Raw genomic sequence first — 22815 nt, forward strand, 5'->3', positions numbered from 1 at the left:
AATATCATCAAATTCGATTTACATGAACAGCCACGAGAACGAAATCAAACCTCAACTCAAATTTCCCCAAAACGGATATTTAGCGAACGGCTTTGTAAGGTTAAATTTGTTGACTCGGGGCTAACAGAGCACTATCAATAGGGGCACGAAGAGCGTTTTCTGCCGTATAACCTCGCAGGGAATTCAACTGAATAATAGAGCTACAGCTTGACTTGTTTCATCTAACGGTTTGGCCTGTTGGTAAGATGTCGGAGAGGTAATCAAAAGACTCGAGTTCGATTCCTGTTCGAGGTGATTTTTTTTCAAATACCATTCATGATTGATTTTTTTTTGATTGATACATTATACGGCTAGTAGCATCATCCGCCAAACAAAGCACCAAAAACATAATGTATTAGCGTGTGTGAATTGTTTGAATACTACAAATAGACCTAGATTATTTTGTTATTGCTTTGTTTGATGGATCTACGCCTCACCGTTTAGTGCAAAATGCATCGATCATGAATGGTAAATGAAAAAAAAAACACCTCGACCAGGAATCGAACTTGAGTCTACTGATTACATATCCGACACCTCACCAATAGGCCTAATCGTCAGATGAAATAAGTCAAGGTGTAGCTCTATTATTCAGTTGACTACATCGAGTTGAATTCGCTGCTAGCTTCCCCGGCAGAAAACGCTCATCGTGCCCCAATTCATGTGAACAAACCACAACCTTAACTTTTACCCCAGGAAAGATATTCAATGTTATACAAAATTTTTTTTTTTAAATTTTAGCGTTTTTGACTGCTTGTTTGGAAGCTGTGAAAACGTGGGATGAGTATAAAAAATCTCAAAAAACAGCTTTGCATAGCCAGGAAATTTATTGATTTGTATAACATTTGCAAAAACATTTCATGAAATTATTAAAAGCTTTAGCTTGTTACGGATATTTGAGCAGCGGCTAGACCAGCCAAGGCAAGGTACTCTAAGAGTACGGAACCTCAGGGCCGGCTGGCTACTGGGTAACCAAGGACTTACGGATAAAATACAGAAATCGGAAATTTCATGTTACTATGTTTGCTTTTATTAATGTTTTTATGTGGCGTGTTGTCTGTGTGTATAATACAATAGGTGGTATGAAAAAACCCTAGCAATTACTTTTGCTAAACTAAATCGAGCACTCGAGCAGTCGCAGAAAGCAATTGCTTCGGTTGATATGAATAAAGTTTTTTCTGACAGCTGTTTTCTCAGTCAGGAGCTTTTACTTTTAGAACAAGCTAGCTTGGTATGAATAAAGCCCAAATCTGAAGCAATCGCTCGAGAAATCTCCTAGCAATTACTTTATTTTCTAAGCATGCTTGGTAGCAGACTTTTCCAATAAACAAATTCTTCAACAACGTCATGAATGTATAAAATTAGCAATATTACACTTCAATACAATTTCAAAAGGCATTTTCAACATAGATAAAGAACAGTCGAAGTGATAACCCAACTTTTTTCATATTCCTGTCGTTGTATGAAATGATTCGTCTAAGATGAAACAAAACAAATCAATTAGTAAATATTTCAAATTAAAAAAAAATCCGGCTAAAGTGGAAGAAGTCCCAATCGGCTTGAAGTTGGAAGAAAGTTGTAATAATTTAAAACATAATTCAGATCTCCCAAATTTATTTGATTTTTTTTTATAATTCAAAGATTAAAATAAAAACATCTAAGTTAAGACGCGCGCCTATTGCCTATTTTTTTTTATATATATCGGACTATCCCGATCCGAAAACGTGTGGGAGAGCTTATGATAAATGTTAAAAAGCTAAGCCATTTTTTGTTTAACAATATTCAATTTTCTTTAAACATCAACAGACGAGCATGTATTGACTTAAATTTTTCCGATCGTTCTTACACCCAACACCCGCACAGTCGATTTCATGCCGTACTTTTCAATGTTTTGATCGTCTTCTTTCATTTTACTTAAGAAAATTTCAGATTCTGCTGGTTGGATAGCTCTTTTTTTCGAAGCAAAAGCTTTGTTCTAAGACTTTAGTACACATCTGCTAAGCAAATGTTTATTCATACCAAACTAAGCAAATGCTTTGGGCTTTTGCTTTGCTTGATTTCGAGCAAAGCAAAAGCTACCGAAGCAATTGCTGAACCTTATTCATACCACTAAATGTTCTGTGTCTTGTGTGGCGTGTAAATTCTCACTAACCGTCACGGAAAATAATAAAAAGGTAAAATTTACCGAGATAAAAAGGTGAATGCTTGTGAAATCCAAAAAGGTAACTTTTACCTCACCGAGGTGAAACTCACCTCGGAACGAGGTAAAGTTTACCTGAATCAAGCAGACAAAAAAGGTAGAATTCACCTAGAAAAAAAAGGTAAATGCAAAAAAGGTACTTTCTACTTCTTCGAGGTATAGCTTACCTCGTAGCGAGGTGAAGTTGACCTGGATTGCGCTGAACAAAACGGTACAATTCACCTCGAAAAAAAGGTAACTATTTATCGAATCCGTTTATTGAGGTTAAGTGGTTAGTTCATTCAGGAATAAGTGTTGTTTCGCCTACTGAGCTAGGAAATGTTTTCCTCTTTAATCCGGAAAAGCGAATATTATCCTCCAGCTGGCCGGATTAGTCGGAGAAGAGGTGGAACAGTTTTTTTTTTTCATTTGGAAACATGTTTTGCATGATGCACAATAACAATCGGAACTCGAAACAAAATCAACAATCAACGGAACAGTAAGATCTTTCTTTTTTCATTTATTTATAGGTATTTAAATATATTCATAAATATTCCAGAGTGCCAAAATGATGCATAATAATATTCCATCGATATACTGCTCATCAAGAACGGATCTGCTGAAAACCGTTCCGAAACTGGGTTAAGCCAGCTGTGGACCATCGGGCGATTCCTGGATGCGGAACTCCGAACACGCACGGCATTTCATCTCTCCCCGCGGCCACAACAAGTTAAGGTGCTCCTGCGTGTTATTCTTCCAAGCTGAACTGTTGGAGTGTATTCGGGTTCAGAACCTTCAAATTTTCGTTTACCATTATCCGGAAAAGTATAAAGGGAAAAAAACGGTGATTAAATGGCCGGATCGTCACGAAAAAGTTTTCGTTGTTTGGGAGGAGGAAGCTGTGTTGGTCTGGTAATCGCTCGAAGTAAGGCGGAAGGTAAGCTATTCAATAATTATAAATTTCGTTTTAATATTTCTGTTTGGAATACTGAACCTAAACAAGGGTTTTGATCCGGCCGGTGAATGACGATGCATTTTCTAGAAAAAAAAAAACTCAAAATTTTTTTATTTTTAGGCCGACGTAGAAAAACCGAGTATGGAATACTATCCATGGCACCACCCCTGGTTCGAAAGTCGCAGCTGCAGCTGATGCACATTTTTTGGTTATTTCCGACAAAGCGGAAGCTAGTCGCCCATCGTGCCGTATGCAAGAGGCTGATAAAAATTTGCAATGCTGTTCATTAGGATCATAGTTCCTCTGTTATTCATCCTGTTGCTCTTCGAAACTGAATGACAACAAAACGGATTCAATCGGAAATCCAAACAATTGGGTTAGTTAATTTCTCTTATAAAAGTCTGGTCAAATTCATGTAATGTTGAATATTGTATTTCTGTTATCTATCATTCGTATAGGCACACAGGAACCCTGGCGATAGGATGTCCGGTTGAAGCTACCCGGTTGGAGCAGAGATTCGTCTCCTGTAAATTACAAAGGTCACGATGGAACTAAATTGGTAGCCTTGTCCATTAAGTTGAGAGGATTTCTTGAAGGCTCCACCGAAAGCCGTTACCTTCACCCAAAATTTAAGTTTGATTGTGAGATTTGGTTTTTGTATATTGAAGGTTTTGAACGACTCGTTGCATTCAATGAATTAAATAACGGCTCACGAAAATATTCCAAATTTACCAATATTTTATAAGATGTAAGAAAATGTTTATATAGAAGACATATATAACTGCTGAAACTCGAACGAAAATTAATAAAAATCAAGTTTTGAATGAATCTGGGCTTTTGTTATTGAATAGGATAGTATTCCAATGATACAAACCAACTGAAACATAAAACATGTACCTTTTTACTAGGTGAATTGAAAAAAGGTAAAATTTACCTTTTTGCTAGCTGAATGGAAAAAGGTAAAATTTACCTTTTTGCTAGGTGAATGAAAAAAGGGTAAAATTTACCTTTTCGCTAGGTGAATGAAAAAAAGGTAAAATTTACCTCGAAAGAGGGGTGGAAAAAAACTACCTCTGCTTCTCGGTAAATTTTACCTTTTTTTTATTCTCCGTGGTGGTTGTGCTGCTGGCGATTGCTGCGTCGCGACGTCGTGGCTCCGGAAATCCAGTTCCGGAAGTAGGAGAGCCGTTGATTTATTGGCGTATCAACGGGATGCCGAAACTGTCGGCGCCAGCGGGCGTTGCTGGACTCAGTTGTTGCAGGCGTCTTCCTTCATTGGCTTTTAATCGACCTGCCCACGAGAGTGCCCCGTATCCGGACAGGCCGAGAAGGGAAGTCCTCCTTTAGAGTTAGGGATCCGCAGAACCCGAGGACGAAGATGCTGGTCCTTTACGTGTTAGGCGCGAGACCACAAGGGGTCTGCGGGCCGAGCCGTGACGAAGACAATCCGGTATCCGGGTGAATTCCGTAGACGTTCACAAACACTTAACAGGAACTTGACTTCACACACGGACGCCTGGTACAGAAGAGAGTCGAAAAACGGAAGCAAGCTTCCTTTTCGGCTTTTTCGTTTCATTTTCCAAATATTCCTCCTTTTCCTCCAATATCAATTGACAGAAGCTTGCAGAAATGTAGCCTACTGTGGTGCTATCTTGTTGTGAGACTTTACAAAAACATGAATTTTCTAATATAACATACAAAACTACAAAATGAAAACAAAAATTAAACGATTTGTAACCAACCGGTTACAAGCTAGCAAAGTCTGCTATTTTTAAATACTTTTCCATGGATTCAGATTTTTTATTTTGAAACGGTTATAACTTTTTGATGAAATTCTTAGCTGCTTGTCATGTTAGCAAAAAATGAAGGTTAAGAATAGTCAAAACCAAGAATCAAAGACCGACTTCACTTCAAGCTTATTTGAATTTTCTAGATGATTTAATGTGAATAAATTTCTTCTTCCTTACAAATTTCCATACAAAATTGAAACGCGTTGCGCTCACTCAGAAATCAACCAAATCATCTCAAATTTTACACTGATGCTTGGTGACCCAAAAGGCATCGGAAAAAACATATGGGAGCAAAAAGTCATCTTTTGTAGCGGTCTAGTGATTATACATTATACTGCCCCAGGGGGGGCGGGTTCTCATTATGCCCCTACAGTGATTGGTTTTCAGCTTTTGGCAAATAATTTCAAAATGCATTTTTGAATGTTTTTATCTACTTTTTCGAGTATCAGCCAATTAGGCAATAGACAATTTTAGTGTCTGAACTGAACACGAAACAATGATGTTATTCACATATCATACCTGTTCTCTATGGTTATTTAAGCGTTTTCCTTAAGGTGGCCATTATACCCTTATTTTCCCTAGAAAATCAATGATTTAGTTTCTTTTTTTGTGACTTGAGATAGGTACATTGAAGTATGAAAATTTGATTGTATCTACAACATTTCAAAGTTTGGTTTTGAAAAGTGAATATGAACGCAAAACTTTTAAATGTTGTTAGATACAATTAAATTTTCATACTTTAACCTGTGCTTCAACTGTATCTTAAGTCACAAAAAAAGGAACTTCTTCTTAGTGTTATAGACCGTTTTTTCTTCAAGTTTAGCAATATCAAGCTGCTTTAACCTCATGTATAATTTTCCATTACCTACTCGCTGTAGGAACATGTGCTACTGGCTCTCTAGGCTTTGCAGTAGGGGTTGAAATTAAAAGACTAAACAGGAACTTGTAAGATTTCATAATTCGTGCCTCTGTGGCCATTCTGAAGCACTCGTCTTCCCCCTCTTTCAGCAAACCGTACACAGAAACAAACAGAACCGATACGACACGTACGTTTCGTATAGGCAGATTAACCTTACCCCCTTATTTAGGTCCTTCCTTTTTTTGGAACCCACAATCAATCGACGACCTATGTGTGCATACGGGCGTGATGATGATACATGCTGCTCAGAACGACCAATACCGAACTCATCAACTTAGAAACCAGAATAAGCTCTAAAGCTGTGACGGCGGGTTGGTGGGTTGGCTGCTATCAATCCGTCACGCGAGGTTGCACCTTATTAGCGCAGCAATATACATATACCTATTGGAACGTGCCCAAGAAGCGACCCTACCATCGTCATCGTCATTATTATTTGAATTGGGAAAAAAATCTTGGCTTACCCTCGCTCTCGCAGATAAACCAATGTAGGTATAGGACTGTTGTAGCATATACAGAGCCAAACCAAACCCAAAGCTGCTCTATATGGCGAGCATGGTGGCGCGATGACCCACCGCGCCAATGACGGGTTTCAAATGTAAATTCGTCAGTTCATCAGTTACCGATTACTCACATTCATATATAGAGATGTTACACTATTATCTATACGCCGCTCTAGTCAATGTCGACCGCGCACAGGCGTTGTGGTGTGGTGGAGGTCATTCCTCAAACGCCCCGTAGCTCAAACCACCCAAAGCAGCATACCTATCATCATGGGTCGGGTATTTGCTCCTCAGTCAGAGTATCTCGATACCGACCGCAGCCCCGCGATACCCTCAGCTATCTCAAGCCAAAACTAGTGGCTCATCTTCTTCCAGCAGCCCCAGCTGCACCCCATTATTTTTTGTCACACATGTAAAAATGTGCTGAACCTCACATTAGACGTATTGTATTCACGGGTTCCACCAATGACCCTCAAAAAGTGTTTCCCATTCGTGCGCCTGACTATGGTAAATATGTATAGATAGTGGATGACAGCTTATCGCAAAGGCGAATGAAATATACCTAGTATGGATTGGAATTGAAATTATCATAACATCCACCAAAATTAACATTTTAGACACCCTTTAAAATATTCCAATTTTCCTATTGTAATGGCATATATGTATCTTCTCATTGTAAGAATTAGTCACTCAATTCATTTCAAATTTCCATATGTACGCCCAACCGAACAGACAGGGCAAAAAAACAAGATATGAAAAACCTTTCCTGATAACGACGACAAGATAGTCTCATTGCTATTTGACGACATCCCGGTTATATCTACCAGCAAATTAAGAAATCTGTAGAGATGCTTCAAATTAAGTCGGTCAAAATAACGCTTAGAGCGATAATGTATATGTGTCGGATTCCCAACGTTAATTGTCTTCTTGTGATTAAATTATCTATTGGTTTCGATCATTTGACAAAGCACAAACTTCGGTGGTGAATTAGGCGAGTTTCGAGCTCGCGCCGCCATGGCAGCGCTTTTAGCACTTGATCGAGAACGTTATATCTTTGATTACTGCAAACGATCGAGTCGTGATCAGGTTCGATGGATTAAAAAAAAAACATTTAGAGCCGATTCACGAATGAAGCGGAACGTCGTCGTTTGCTACACTGTTCAACACATTTCCAATGGATTATATGAAGCACCTGAAATTAACATCCATTTACGTGTATGTATATTAGAGTGCCCCAAATGACCCGACTTTTGAAAAAGTTATGCGCTGCAGGCTAAAATTGATCCTTGGCCTAGTACAAGATCTCATGCCAAATTTGGGCCAGATCGGATCACGGGAAGGGGTCGCTCAACGAGCCTGAAGTTTGTATGGGATTTCGAGACATTTTGTTCGGGAGAAACATGAAAAACCAGTTTTTCATCAATAACTTCAGTTTCCGTCTGCCGATTTCTTTCAAGAACGGGATTTCTCAAAGCCTAAATTATGAAAAATAATTCATCCGAAGACTGTATTTCGATAAGAGTTAAGATAAAAAAGTTATTAGGCTTCAAAAATGGGCTAACTTTTTCAACGGTGGTATTCAGCACTGTTAATGAGGCGTCAATATGTTCGACCGCCTGAACTCATTAACAGTGATGAATACCATCCTTAAAAAAGTTAGCCCATATTTGAAGCCTAATAACTTTCTTCTCTAATTGAAATGCAGTCTTCGGATGAAATATTTTTCATAATTTAGGCTTTAAGAAAAATCGTTTTTGAAAGAAATTGGCCGAAGGGGACCATAGTTATTGATGAAAAACTGGTTTTTCATGTTTCTCCCGAACAAAATGTCTCGAAATCCCATACAAACTTCAGGCTCGTTGAGCGACCCCTTCCCGTGATCCGATCTGGCCCAAATTTGGCATGAGATCTTATACTAGGACTAGGATCAATTTCAGCCTGCAGCGCATAACATTTCACAGGTTTTGAATTTCCCATACAAATTTGGGGCAGTCTAGTGTATATCCTAGGGCAGGGGTGAGCAACCTTTTGAACCAACGAGCCAATTTGAATTTGAAATCTTAAAATAACTTTTTTTTAATAATTAGCAGTGCCTCATTTAATTTTTTTATAACTACTAATTTTTGACGAAAACAAATATGAAAAAGGAAAGATAAAACGAAATCACGTGTTTAAAAACAGAAAATCAACACAACTTTTACAATACCCGATATTTAAAAGGTACATCACTAAATCTTTGTCACCTTTAAATTCTCTCAATTTTTTGATAGTACATCTTGGCAAACATTCGTTTTTACAACATTTTTGTAAAAACCGTTCGTGTACTATTCGTCATCACTTCCATTTAAAAATCTTCTGGAACTTACCATAGTGATAACTAAGGACTAAGAGTATGAAAAATATATATTCAAAGAAATCACCGTCTTCTTGTTGGGCGTTGAATCGCTAATTGACTTTCTGTGGTCCATTTCCACAATCAAACTTGTCCTGAAAGCCTAGATTTTTTTCCCTACAAACCGTAAAAAAACCCCGTTTTTAAATTGAAGTTCTGTATTGGATCATTGCATTGAAATGTTGAGCAAGGTTGTCGAAATCACAGAAAAATGATCAATTTCACATATTTTTAACCAACTATCTTCAACACTAGGATAGGATTTTTAAGCTATATTATGACTTTGGTGATGTGGAATGCTAATAACAAGTGATTTAACCCAATTTATCGATGTGTGTTATAAATTTTCTATCAAATTTTTGAAGAAAAAAAACATCACAGATAATCAAAGACCTTCTGGGTCGAATTACAAAATTTCAGATATCTATCAAGAACTAATGACACATTCCACCGTGACCTGAAATCGCTTTTCCGGACTTTTCTGAACTGTTATCATTCTAGAAGTCAGCCAATTTACTTGAAAAGGAAAAAAATTGTAGCAAACGGTCGCAAATTGAATTTCCTTCAATATAAATATAATTTGGTCAATGAAAATTTTAAGTATTTTTTGTTGTGATCGATTACATTTATGTCTTGAATTAAGAGTAGTTATTGACAGTCTCGATATAAGTTTATCCCATAAACGCTTATTTTCGTTCGTTAGTAAACAAACGATTTTTTTCTCGCTTGAACAGGGGTGAAATTATGAATCCTATTCGATTCGAGTTACCCGTTTCGAGTTGAACTCGAATCGAACTAGAATCAGTATTACGAATCTCGTTCGAGTTCTAAATTTTAAAGTACTAGATTTCGAGTAAATCGGGTAGTAGATCATCGCGAAACGTTCCATTCGAATCGAGATCGGTAACGCCAAAGTTGGTCGAATCGAACGAAACTCGATTGTTTCGAGTTCCATAATCCCGCCCCAGGTTTCTAACTTAACCAAGTTTTCTTTTATAGAGGATCAGCAACATACAAATGTATTAAATAGATCTAGAAATGCAACTATTCAATGTGTATTTGATGAAAATCTACTGATTTATAAGAACTCTGTTGATGTATCAGTTCGAAGTTTTCTCGAGTTAGTTTAAATATGGATCTGTGGATATTTGCTCTTTGGTAACCCAATACACTTTTGGTACCAAAACTTCATTGCAAAACTGGTATTTTCTCTTATTTTCTTGGTCTAGTAAGGAAAACGACTCCAGCTTTTAGAGGTTTTACACTCTCACTTGAAGAGGTTTTGTGCTTCAAAAAGCTCGGGATTTAGAGTTTTCTCTCATTTACCTATAGAGGTTTCTCGCTCTTCCAGGTTCGAGTGTACCAGTTTTAGTTTTCGATGCTAGAGACGTTTTAAAGCAGAGTTACACCTCTTTTTCAGCAGAAAAAGATATTGATTTTTCAATGTTGTTGTTATTGTGTATTTCGTTTGACCTGAGGAACGAAGCATGATATCGCACCTAACCTACCTAAGGGTCCAGCGCCGATTGACCGGCGCATAGGGCTGAGATAAAAGATCTCCACTGCTGGCGATCCGGAGCCAGCGTCTTCACTTGCTGCCAGCCAAGGTTCTCGTCAACTGTGCGGATTTCAGCGGCTAGACTTCGCCGTCACGAGCTTTTGGGCCTGCCTCTTCTTCGATGCCCATCTGGATTCCAGTCAAGCGCCTCTCTGCAAATCTCGTTTTCATCTCTTCGCAGCGTGTGCCCAATCCATCTCCACTTACGTTCCCGAATCTCGATTTCTAGCGCCTTTTGATGACACCGGCGATGAAGTTCAACGTTTGAGATCCAGTTGCCAGGCCACCAAGCGCGGATGATGTTACGCAGGCAGCGATTCACAAAAACTTGCAGTTTTCGCGTCGTCACCGCATATGTGCATCAAGATTCGGATCTTAGTTCGTAGAGAGATCTGGCGTGACCGCCAGATGTTTCGGAGACTCGCAAACGCAAATCGGGCTTTTCTGATCCGGGTTTCGATGTCCTTTTTGGTACCACCATCAGGCGTAATCTGGCTACCAAGATACTGGAAGCACTCCACTGTCTCAACCTGTTGTCCAGCTATCACGAAATTTGAACGATTTTCTGTATTGATTTCCATCGACTTGGTCTTTCCGACATTGATTTTGAGACTTGCTGCCTTGGAGCTTTCGGTGAGGTCGTCGAGTTTGCTCTGCATGTCTTGTTGTGTTTGGGCGAGCAAAACAATATCGTCTGCCAGGTCAAGGTCGTTCAGTTGCTCCATGGTTGAAGGATTCCACGGCAATCCTCGGTTTCTATGATATCGGAAGTGTTTATTTTTTAATTCTTCCTTACGTTAAACTTTGGCTTAAAATTTCCTACGCTGGAATAATTGTCTTATGTAAAAACTGTGCTTGAAAAAGCTCCTGTCAAAATTTAAGGTCTAAATAATTTTCTGCAATTTGATGATTTAAGTTTTGTAAGACAAATCCCCATTCATGTTGTTTCGATGAATTGCAATTTTGGAGCAAAACAACGAACAGATGCCATTTTCGTTAGATTCGTTTGAAAAAAAAATCATGAAAACCTGTCAATTTGATACGAAAAGGTTTCGTGTTAGAAAACGCCGAAGTCTTTGTCATAATTTCTAACCGGTTAACAAGTTTTGGGATACATTTGTTAGAAATCTGAGTCCTTTTACATTGATTTTTTGTTATTCATCATGATTTCATATTAAAAACGAGTATAATAAATGGGGAAATAATCATTTATAACCGGGAAAAAACCTGGGAAAAACCGGGAAAAACTTTGGAATTTCGAAACTTAAAAACGCTAGCAACCCTGTTTAGAGCCTTAAAATTTTATGTGCACTTTTCAAAACGATATTTTGTTATTCCGACTTTAACAATCATAAATTTTCAGTATCTTTTCCTAAGTTTTTCCTTATTTTGATTTGCACTTGAATAGTAACATATTGAGGGATCATACGTTAAAATTAATACTGTTTCTCAGAGTCTTCTTTTAAAGATCCACGCAAAAAAAATAATTTTTTTGCAATATTTTTGTATTTTCATTTGAAAATAACGAACTTATTGAAAAATCAATTAAATTATGTTCGATTTGTAAAAATTCGACCATCTGGAGGGTCAAAACAGCTTTCAGAACATATTCCCCTTATGAATTTCAACAAAAAAAAAACAAATTTTGTGACGCGAATTCACTCATTCGCGCTGTTGTAACTCAGCTAGAACCCAATCGATTTCTATAAAATTTTGTGTTTTAGAATCGTGTTATCATTTCCAAAGAAGATCTTATTTTTTATGTCAGAAAATGTCAAAGTTTTCTCGTAAAACTAAAATGTTCCATTTTTTGTGACGTGAATTCACTCAAATGCGACAGTTTTTGTTCAATTTTCAACAATCACATTGGATATAAAAAAAATCTTTTTTCTACTAAATGAGACAGTGTTTTTTTGGATTGAAAACGAATTAAAAAAATTTCAAAACAAATTAATCCATATTTATAATCAACTATTTTGAAAAGGTTTTCGAAATAACCACTTTTTGCAACAAAAAATTTGATTTTCCAAACCATATAAAACATGTTTAAACATTTTTTTCTCTTTTTTCCGTTGGTTTTGTATGATTTTAATTATCAAAATTATTGAGTTTGAGTTTTTTATACGCGAACGTATAAAAATCACTTTTGAGCGGTATAAGCGCGTGGAATGTGTCTAATAACTTTGATGCCGGCTAATTCCTGTTGATAAAAAATCTAAAATTGTTCAATTAAGCTTATTATTGAACTTTCGTAATTTTCGTCAATGTTCAGAAATAAAAAATATTTCACAAGGCTTTTGGTTTATTTTTTTTATTTGCCTGTATTTGCATACTAACAGAACATTTTGCTGAAGTGGATAGAATAATTAATAAAAAAAACTGCTTTATTTTTTTTTTTAAAACTATATTTTTGGCTTGAAACATAAAAAATGACTACACAGACGGACGGCGAAATTTCTTTGATCATGTGTAGCTTCCGATTTTTGGTTGCTCTCCCTACTCACTTTAATGGATTTTGCTTTTCAAAGTGGTAGGAGTTGAAAAATTAAGAAAAATGTATCCTGAATAAAAAAAACTCCAATAATACGTTATGCCAATAAACAATATTGTATGTATGCCTTGAACAGAACATAATACATGCTTAAAATGCCAGAAAAAAGATAACAATCTGAATGATTGTGGGGAAAATGCAGATAAGTGCATATTTGATCAAGTCATATAAATTTTCCTTACAATCCATTGTAGAAAAAAATTAAGGCTTAAAATTTTGAAAAAAAGCTTCGCGGGTCCCTTCTCTAGGGCATAGGTGGTTGATCTTGGTACACTGCATCCGGACAACATTTGACGAGAAAAAAAATTTGGCTAGCTTCTAACTAACACGCCGTGTTGGTAAAGAAAGCATAAGCGGGCGGTATTGCAGTATTGATGCTGGTGAGTAGGCACCACATGGTACCCTTAGATAAGCACCTGGTGAAAAGCACGTAACTTCCGGTGAGTATTATACGCACATGCATGGGAAAAATTTCATGATGGATTGATAAAAGCGATTAGATTGTATTTGAAGATCGCCCGATTTTGTAGATCGACCCAAAAACTGACCTGTGCAAAATTTTTGGTCAATCTTGATGTGTTCCGGATTTTTGATCCTCAAAAATCACCGCCGTTACCAAAGCAAATCCTAAAAATCGAAATTTTAAATTTGATGCCAAATGACTTCAAAATGTATAATACGTCAAAATCTGGTGTTATCTCGCAAAAAAAAAATGTTTTGTCAAAAATTGATTTTATGATTTAGAAAAATCACGTAAGGGTACCACTAAGGGAAGGAAAATCCAGAAAATCGAAATTTTAATTTTGGTGTGAAATGCAAACGTCAAGATCTGGTGTTATATCGAAAAAAAATTGTTCAAAAATCGACTTTTTGGGAATTGCTCGTTTTTTGGGAAAACGTCGTTTTCCGAAAAATCCCGGAAAGCCGATTTTGGCCAAAAAATATAACACCAGATCTTGACGTTTCGTGCATTTTGAAGTCAAGCGTCAAAATTAAAATTCGATATGTTTTTTATTTCTTTAGGTCTCCCCATTGGAGATTTTTAGGGTAAAAAACCAAAACTTCGGACGCTTTGAGGCACCCCTAAATCAAGTCCGATTGAGCTGAAATTTTGCACAGGACAGTTGTTTGGACCAATCTACAAAATGCCTATGGTCGGTTTGCGAAATTCGACATGACCCATCTGCCTGCCATCCTAATTCGCACGGTGAAGATTTCCCAGAGGCAAATTTTGCTGAGCAACCATCAGAACATGTGCTAAATTTCACTTGAATTGAACAACTTCAGACGTAATGTAATTCAAACTCTCATCAGCTCAAAATGCTAAAACCTTAAAAAAAAAACTTTTGAATGACAAAAAGTAGTTTAGTAAGTAGTTCCGAAGATATTGTGTCGCCAGTCCAGCGCTGTAAAATCAGTTGAGCGACAATGGATTTTTCTCAGAGTAGGTAAGTTAAACCTAACGTCGGAAGTAGTGCGCTGGAATCGTACGGTGATCCGCCATCCAGCGCACTACTTCCGACGTTAGGTTTAACTTACCTACTCCGAGAAAAATCCATTGTCGCTTAACTGATTTTACAGTTTTTCCCTGTAACGACAATATAAGGTGATCTGGCGTTCTAACATTTTTCTCGTTTTAGTATAACTAAAACACATGTTAGGTTGTTAAGCGAATGTCGTTTTCAATCACACGAAACACTTTTCAAATGCTTCGTGTTTTTGTGTTGGAAAACCTAACTCTGAAAACATTTTTTTTTCTTATTGTGGATTTGTAGAATCTTGTCGTTTGACACTGGATTCGTAGAAATAGCTTATCCGTGGAAGTAGGGTTAAAGCGGGCAGCTTATTGAACCATAAAAAAAATTGCATTCATATTTCAGCTCCATAACTACCGTCACTGTATTGCTAAGCAACCAAAAGTCCCATATCTGTATAATTCAGTTGACTTCATCGAGTTGAATTCACTGCTAGATTCTACGGCAAGCAAAGCTCATCGTGCCCCGATTGCTTATACTGCCCCAGTGGGGGTTCTCATTTTGCCCCTACAGTGACTGATTTTCAGCTTTTGGCAAAAAAAATTTGAAATGCATTTTACAACGTTTTTAGCTCGTTAGGAAATAGACTTTTTAGTGTCTGAACACGAAACAAGGAAATAACTCAAAAATTATAGCTGTTTCCTATGGTTAAATTAGCGTCCTTCTTAAGGTGGCCATTATGCCCTTATCTCCCCTATGGGGAAAAAATCATGTTCGAATTTTGAAAACCGATAGTATACATTTTGTAGATTGCCCTAAATAACTTGCCTGTTCAAAATTTCAGCTCAAAGTTTCGTTTTTCTAATCCTCATAAATTACCTGAGGGAAGACCATAGAGCAAATCGGAAAAATCGAAATTTAAATGTTGATGCCAAATGACTTAGAAATGCATATAACGACGAAATCTGATGTTAGTCGATGCTGACGACGAAAGTTGGATAATTTGTACAAAAATGAGTGCTTAAAGTTGAAGTTGTTAGGTGAGTTGCTGTTGCTAGGTGAGTTCGAACAACCGTCCTGAATTCGAAACAGTTATGACCTGTATTACGTGGAGCTCATCAGCTATCGCGCTTTTATTGTCATGTCCTTTGTTTCTATCCTTTTCTATCGTGTGATAACTGTCACGTTTACTTGGCATATTCTGGCATTTCTGGAAGCAAAAACTGGACTTGAGTAGTGATGAACAAGTTCTCCATGGAAATAAAGCTTGCGGAAGTGTAGTACTGGACCCCTTTCTAATTGAATCATTAGATGCGCCGATTGTCGTCGTCTTTTACTTTTTATACAAAAAGGAGCTGTCTTAAAGTGGATCATCCTGCGCGCGACGTCGACTGGTCAATGTTGTCACCCGGGAAACCACCAAACATCATTAGATGGGAACAGCCGGTCCTCCCCTCGCAGGACATCATCACCCGGGGAAAATGCCTCTGCGGCTTATGGTAAAGACGTGTGCGGAATTTTAAAATTTCATACTTATTCGGTTGTGATAGTGAGGTGAGTTTGTAAGTGTTTTTTTTTTTGTAAATATATTTATTATGTTTAGGAAAAATAAAATTATTTGATTATATCTCTGTGTCTCGAATTTTATTTTATTCAATCTAATCAAACATTTCAATGGGAGCAAAAACAAATAAAAAAAAACAAAAATAAAGCGTTCCGTAGCTACAGAAAAAAAAATTTAGCTCCTGCAAATCTCGCGAGGAAACCGTTTCGAGCTTACAGGACAATTTGACAGATGGTTTTCCTGAGCTGTTTTTCTGTCCCGAGATCGTCCTGTAATTTCAGCTGTTGAAAATACAGGTCGAATTCGTCCCGACCACAGGAGAAAATATTAAGTGTGTAGGCGAAGCAGATTTAGATACTTAGGCAAGACCCGCTCCACAATTGTTGTGCAATTCGGATATTCTGCAGAGAGCATATCACCCGCGGGGATCCTGATAACACTCCAGGTGTTCGAAGGTAAGTCCTGTTTCTTTTATTCATTATATTGAGGTACTTTTAAAATTGTCACATCGAAAGTTCCTTCTAATCAATGTCAATGCCTTCCAATCAAATTCTAATTCATGTCAGTAATTGTGCAGATCTTCATAAGAATATTTATCGTGGTACTTAGAAGTACTTGAAGATAGTTAGCAGGAATAAGTGAAGTTTAAGACAAAAGTATAGCATCCGCTAAATCGAACTTCAAGAGAAAATTCATCAACATGCAAAACGAGACGTTTCAACCAAACACGCAACGCAAAAGGTTGTATGTGCATGTTAACAGGAAGAACCAAATCTAAGCCTGTATTTAGTACACGAGCGTATTTCTTATCTTTTTCTGCATCCCATACGAAATTTTGAGACAATTCTGAGCGATATTTTAAATATAACAATTAAATATATTTAGCAAATCTAGAGTTTGTTTTGATTAGGTCGTAAGAGCCACTAGACATGTTTTGAGAAAATCGATGTTTAAGTTCCGGAAAACATTTTCAATTCTCATTTCATTATTTCTGAACAAATTTTTCTGTAAATTAAAAAGTACACGTAAAACTAGACGCAGAACATGCTGGCGTACTCGAAACTAATGTAAATTAAACTACTATTGATAAAGATGTACTTACGACTTAATGCATTTCTCATTTGGCGTAAACGTCTTTTTGGTCAATCGATAAGACGGATTACAAAAACTGATTTGATTGGCTATATCTCCAGTAATTCTTTCGGAGTTGATTAGAGAAATACTTGAATCAAAAATCTTATCCAATAAATCCACGTATATCTTCTTCCGATGAAATCTTGAATTACTGCGTGGTGGAACTGGCCATTGGGAATCCACCAGAACATTACCGGGCATTACCTGTGCGCCACTTGCAGTTCGAGATGTGTCTAAAAGCATCCAACGCTTTAAATTAACGCTTTTGGTTTCTTCTGTAACGAAAAAAAAAAAAAATAAACCTGTTTTTCACACGTAGTTGAATAAATTATACTCTACTTACCCGACAACAATTTGCAGTGTTTCACCATGCTAAAATGGATAATATCCCTGCTGCAGACTGGTTTGTTTTTCTTTTCACGTTAACTTTAAAACTTCTCGAAGCGATTTTCGTGACGATGCACAACGTCGTATAACCAACTTGCCGAACTATTTTTTGCGACGTTTTGCATCACGGCAAATGCACGGCAACTCAAAATGACGCAAAAACCAAAGTACACTCAAAAATGTTAAAGTCGTCATACGTCCTAAATTCAAATCATCTTGGTAAAGTTATTTATTGATCAAATGAAACCGAGTTTTTATCAATAACAAAATGCATGTTTATCAATCGTTTGCAGCCAATAACTAAGTTTTGTTTATATTGGTTCTTACGACCTAATCAAAACAAACTCTAGAAATCTTCACAGCGATTTTCTCGAAACACGCCAAGTGGCTCATACGACCTAATCAAGACAAACTCTAGATATAGTTTAGGTCTAGCCGCTTCAATTACGTTATGATTTTTTTAAATTTTAAATTCTCGAGTGGACTCAAGTGAATAGCAAGACTCGAATAAACCTTTAGTACAAAAGCATGCGTCGCACAGTGTAGTGCTTCTTCTAACACATCCATTGCGGATGCGATATTTGAAGAGGCATCGGATTTCCGACGATCGGTGGCTCTCGCTCGCCGCACCCCACAATGGCGATGATGATAGTGATGGCCCCATCATCGCAGCCGCAGCAGTGTGCGCGTGCGGTGTTATTGATGGGCACTTTGTAGTTGATGAAGCACACACGACGACGTTGCGGTCGGTCGGCCGGATCAGAACAGAACCATCATCATCGACCGCCGAAGCATTTAGTCGCGCATAAATATGGCTTTTAGTCATCATCTCCACTGACTGTTGGGACCCTTCTGTGTGCTTCTGCAGCTATATGTATGTAGAAACCTACATATTATTCTACATTTTTGTAAGGTTATTGGGTAGAGCGTTGTGTAACATGATCGAACTCTCACATACATCTACAGGTCTGTCGATGTATATCCGGCTGTGTATGGATGGATGGATCGACGACGACTGCACAAGAGGCATAAGGGAATAACTCTTTACGATGTTTGCTGAAGTTTTTTTTACACAATATACTACTGATAAGGGGTGTGAATCGAAATGCCCTTAGCTAGCGGGTATGTGCCGAGTGCTAGAGCCCCGTGAAGGTTTCCATTCAAGCATCGCACACTTTTGGTGACCGAGTTCTTCAGAATAGCTTATTTGTAAAGTAATTAATTACGTTTCAGGGGAAGGCTTACCTGTGGAAATGCTGCCCCGATGCTACCGAGGTGGCTGTTCCACCGGACACAGAACTGCTGGGACTGACCGGAACTCATCGTAGCGCCGTGGCTGTTTTCTTAAACACTAAACTGAGCAGGCGGCTCAGGTGCTGCTGCTTTCCAAAAGCAAGCTGGCTGCCTTGAGCCACTTGAGACTCTTGAAGGACACCTTCGGTTAGTCGTCGTCGTGGTCGTCGTTGTCGCCTTGGTAGTCTTCGCCGTGACTCGACGATGTCGTCTTGCTACTTCTGCTGATGTTGTTGCTTACAGGGAACACAATGTGTGATCTTCGCCGAGACGACTCTTCACTAACTAATAAGTCACAACACACGGCTCTGTATTCGATTGGGGAAGAAATAAAATAAAATATACAACACACCGACCCGCCATGAAACACAATCGCACACAGCTCGCATCAGAGGTTCGACGGATTAGTCACGAGGGCTCTTTTCCACCATACAGAGTTTCTGTGGTCAATCGGCTTGAGCACACAGGCAAGCGAAGCGAAAAAATCGATATCTTCACCCCTTGCTTGCGTTCTCGTTACCCGGTGCTCTGTTCCGTACACCACACTGCTGCAGCAGTGATAATAAGCGTTGGAAAAAAACAACATGAACGGAGGGTGGAATAAAGGACCTCACGTACCTACGAGCAATGCTTCCCCTAAATGTAGGTCCTATGCGCTCTAATCGGAAACGAAGGAAGAAGACGAAAAGGAAAAACACTTGGACGGAATACGACTCTGTAGCGCATAGCGCACACCAATCGTGGTCGCTGCCCTTCGCCACCCCACCGCACACCGTTTTCCTTGTTCCACTATTCTCCCGTGTATTTGCCACCGTCGTTTTCGTCGTGCGCTCAGTATGAGGTCAAACGAACATCCGAAAGTTCAAAGATCCCTTGGCACATCGCCCTCCCCGATTTTTGTTTTTTTCGGGTGTCCAACAGCACTCTTCAAGGGGGCGATAATAGTGAAACCGAATTCAGTACACCAAATTATCGATTTTCATAGGTGTATTGTATTCAACTTTGAATTTTGGGACAAATTAAAATGTCCAATAATTTCGAGTCCCTCCTGGATGTGTCACAAGGCGGCCACCATTATGCACTTAACCACACTCCTTCAAAAAACCTCCTGAGGAGTGCACAAAGTCTTAGTTGGTGTCTGTAACACAAAAAAAGACACATATGTACTCTCGGATCGTCTCAATGGCATCCACTATCGCAACGATGCTACCGAGTGGCGTTGATCCTTAAAGGCAAAGCAAACCCCATCTTTACGAGACCCCGACGAACTGTGATAGCACCCGTCGTCGTCATTGTGGACGCCGCGACGCCATTTTTGTGTATTCTAGATTCGTCGGCGATGATTGGGACACATTCGGAGCTCATTGATTTTCTTCTACTCCTCTCGATAGTCACACTAAGCGCATCATTAAAAAAACTAATCAAGACGACGACTAACTTATTTTGAGGTCACTAAATCGAAGAAACTTGTCGAGTGCGCTGTGTGAATCCTGCTTGCTAATTATCCAACTCACGGGTATATTGCACAACCAGCCCAGGGTGATTTTTCTAACTCGCGCCTGAGCTTGTTCCGTGTCACGCGTATACGGGATGGACCCCCGATGTATAGAAACTAGATAATGGAATAGGGACTTTTTTTCTATCTGGCTAAGGGTAAACAACAATATTCACTCACAAACACACGTACGCGACTCGCAGCAATGGAAAAAAAAAATGAAAAAATATTAAGATTGTTCTCTACTTTGAGCGGATCGGAAATACCCGCGTCGACGTCAGTCTACAACCGACTTCCCCTGCTTCTGTTCTATGACTGACGGGACGGGCAGCCTCGGCTAGTATAAGGTTTAATTTCAGCCAGCGGTTCCGTTGGTCTGTGCTGTGCACATGTTGAGCATGTATATACGGAATACGGACACAAACGGGAGTGAAGCTATACAACGCCACAAGTAATCTGAACTGATAGGAGAAATAAATACAATAATGCACACATCACTACCAACCCATGGCTCATCCGCGAAAACGAGAGTGAAATTTGTTGAATGAGGAACGCGAGGAGGAACCCTCTAGCTTCGGGAAATGTGCGATCGTTTCCATCGAATTCACGTTCTGTTCTGTATTGCCACTATATGAGAATGGGATGACATTTGAGCGTGCTTCTCACTAACCACGTGCTCTGGTGCGTATGCTAGGGACAGTTGTATTTGGAAAAGGTTGTTTGATATATTAAATATAAGCGCTTGTAAGTTAGCTTTAAAATTCAATTCAATCTGCAAAATGTATACGCAGATAAAAAAAATTGCACTTTAGAATTTGTATTTGATGAAATAAAAACAGAAATTTTCCTCTTTCTAAGCTCTATTTAAACCACAAGTGATCGCGTGAAAATTTGTTTTTAGTTAAACACACGACATGAACAGGTCTTGAATTTTTGTTAGAATAAAGAAGAGACAGTTACATATTGTTGCGAAATGAAAAGCAGGTTTATGCGTTAGCATGCTCTCCAACTATTTCCACATCTCATACGCAGTTTTCCAGACAGCTCTCAGTGTTATTCAAAATACTAGAAATAAAAATGTGTTTAATAATTTCAACAGCGATGTTCTCGGAACACGCAATGTTACTCATACGACCTTATCAAAACAAACTCTAGAAATAATACAAAAGGAGTTAAAAATGACATCTTTTTTAAATTAAATTTGTGAAAAGTATGGATCATTAATGTTTTAGATTCCGGATACTTATAGAATTTTTTTGCTGTGGAATATTTATTCACATAAACCCCTTAAATTGAGATGGCCCATCATACCTCACATAGTACCAACCAATCATGGCCCACGATCCCCCACTCTCCCCTACCATTTTATTTTTGATCCTGGGAGTTATTCTGCGAGTCACGTGACGTGAGTTGCCACATTTCACCTCGTAGTGCTGACTCCGGTAACCCCTCTAAGCCTAAAATTAGTTAGCTCAGATGAACTGGATGAACTGCGATCGGTTTTGAAAGATCACCTAACCTAACCTTTCTTTTCTCAATCGTTTCGTAAAGTCAGGATGTTGAAATGAAGTTTCACGAGTCACCTTTGGTTGATGTCATGCTGAGGCGACAAGCAGCGCAACACGTTCACGCGACATACCTGCTCTCATTTAATCTCCATGGAAAAAGCGCAGACCTGTCATGCTGAGCGCATCGGAAAGCGCGACAAAGCTGATGCCAGGGTGTTTTGAAGCGCGACAAGAAGGAAATTCAATAGGAATCTTGTTTTTTCTCGGTTTGAAGCATTGATTTCGGGTTTTAGGCACTATAGTTCGAAGATCCGTCCGAATTTGTGATAATAAACTAAATAATATCTTAATCGACGAAAAAATTTTCATAAATTTTTAGTTCCCGCAAGAAAACAAAGAATTTTGTCGGTTTAAATTTCGGAATTTTCCCAATCCGGATCATGATCTGATGAGTTTTTAATGGCTCTCGAAAGAAAGGAGGCGATTCCAAGCACTATCCAATGTAGAGAAGTGATGATTTGTAATGAATTTTGAAAGCACCATGACGCGCCAGCATGACATAACAATGCGTTGCATTGCTTTCTTATTGGAACTTGGAACGCAAAGCGATGCTTGTCGCCTCAGCTTGACATCAGCATTACGTGACTCGCAGAATAACCCCCCCTAAACTTTCATCAAATCACAACTTGATTTGAATTCGAAAAAAATCCGACTTTTGTGCAGCTTTTGCTCTGCCGAACGAAAACTAGTGAATCGATTCTCTTCAAATTTTGTGCAATCATTCTTCACTTATACCTACACGGAAAATAATAAAAAGGTAAAATTTACCGAGATAGCCAAGGTAAACGATCGTGAAAGCCAAAAAGGTAGCTTCTACCTCTTCGAGGTGAAACTCACCTCACAGCGAGGTGAAATTTACCTGAATCGAGGTTGGAAAAAAGGTACAATTCACCGAGGAAAAAGGTGAATCCAAAAAAGGTAAATCTTACCTCGTAGCGAGGTGAAGTTCACCTGAATTGAGCTGAATAAAAAAGTATAATTTACCTAGAAAAAAAAGGTAAAACCAAATAAGGTAAAAC

The 22815-nt window shown here is 38.4% G+C and overlaps 1 protein-coding gene and 1 long non-coding RNA gene across 8 annotated transcripts in view; one reads left to right on the forward strand and one right to left on the reverse strand.

Moving 5' to 3' along the window:
• The window catches only part of LOC129744824 (broad-complex core protein-like), a 33996-nt gene extending 13359 nt beyond the window's left edge, over positions 1 to 20637 (reverse strand). Inside the window, exons 1-2 of one of the 7 annotated variants that reach the window (XM_055737581.1) lie at positions 20475 to 20637; positions 18686 to 19041 (exon numbers count right to left, since the gene is read on the reverse strand). In XM_055737581.1, the coding sequence (XP_055593556.1) occupies positions 18686 to 18763 (78 nt within the window). In that variant the 5' untranslated portion in view covers positions 18764 to 19041; positions 20475 to 20637. Of the gene's footprint in view, positions 1 to 18685; positions 19042 to 19351; positions 19783 to 20171; positions 20365 to 20408 lie in introns of those variants that run through there. The other 6 variants (XM_055737558.1, XM_055737549.1, XM_055737565.1 and 3 more) reach the window with 6 other exon arrangements.
• Positions 2164 to 3961, forward strand: LOC129744863 (uncharacterized). Its single transcript, XR_008737009.1, has 4 exons — positions 2164 to 2714; positions 2775 to 3152; positions 3291 to 3546; positions 3629 to 3961. It is a non-coding gene; the product is annotated as an uncharacterized LOC129744863 (long non-coding RNA).
• Positions 20638 to 22815: the final 2178 nt, after the last annotated feature.

Source organism: Uranotaenia lowii, chromosome 1 (genome assembly GCF_029784155.1).
Source record: "Uranotaenia lowii strain MFRU-FL chromosome 1, ASM2978415v1, whole genome shotgun sequence".
Classification (NCBI taxonomy): Eukaryota; Metazoa; Arthropoda; class Insecta; order Diptera; family Culicidae; genus Uranotaenia; species Uranotaenia lowii.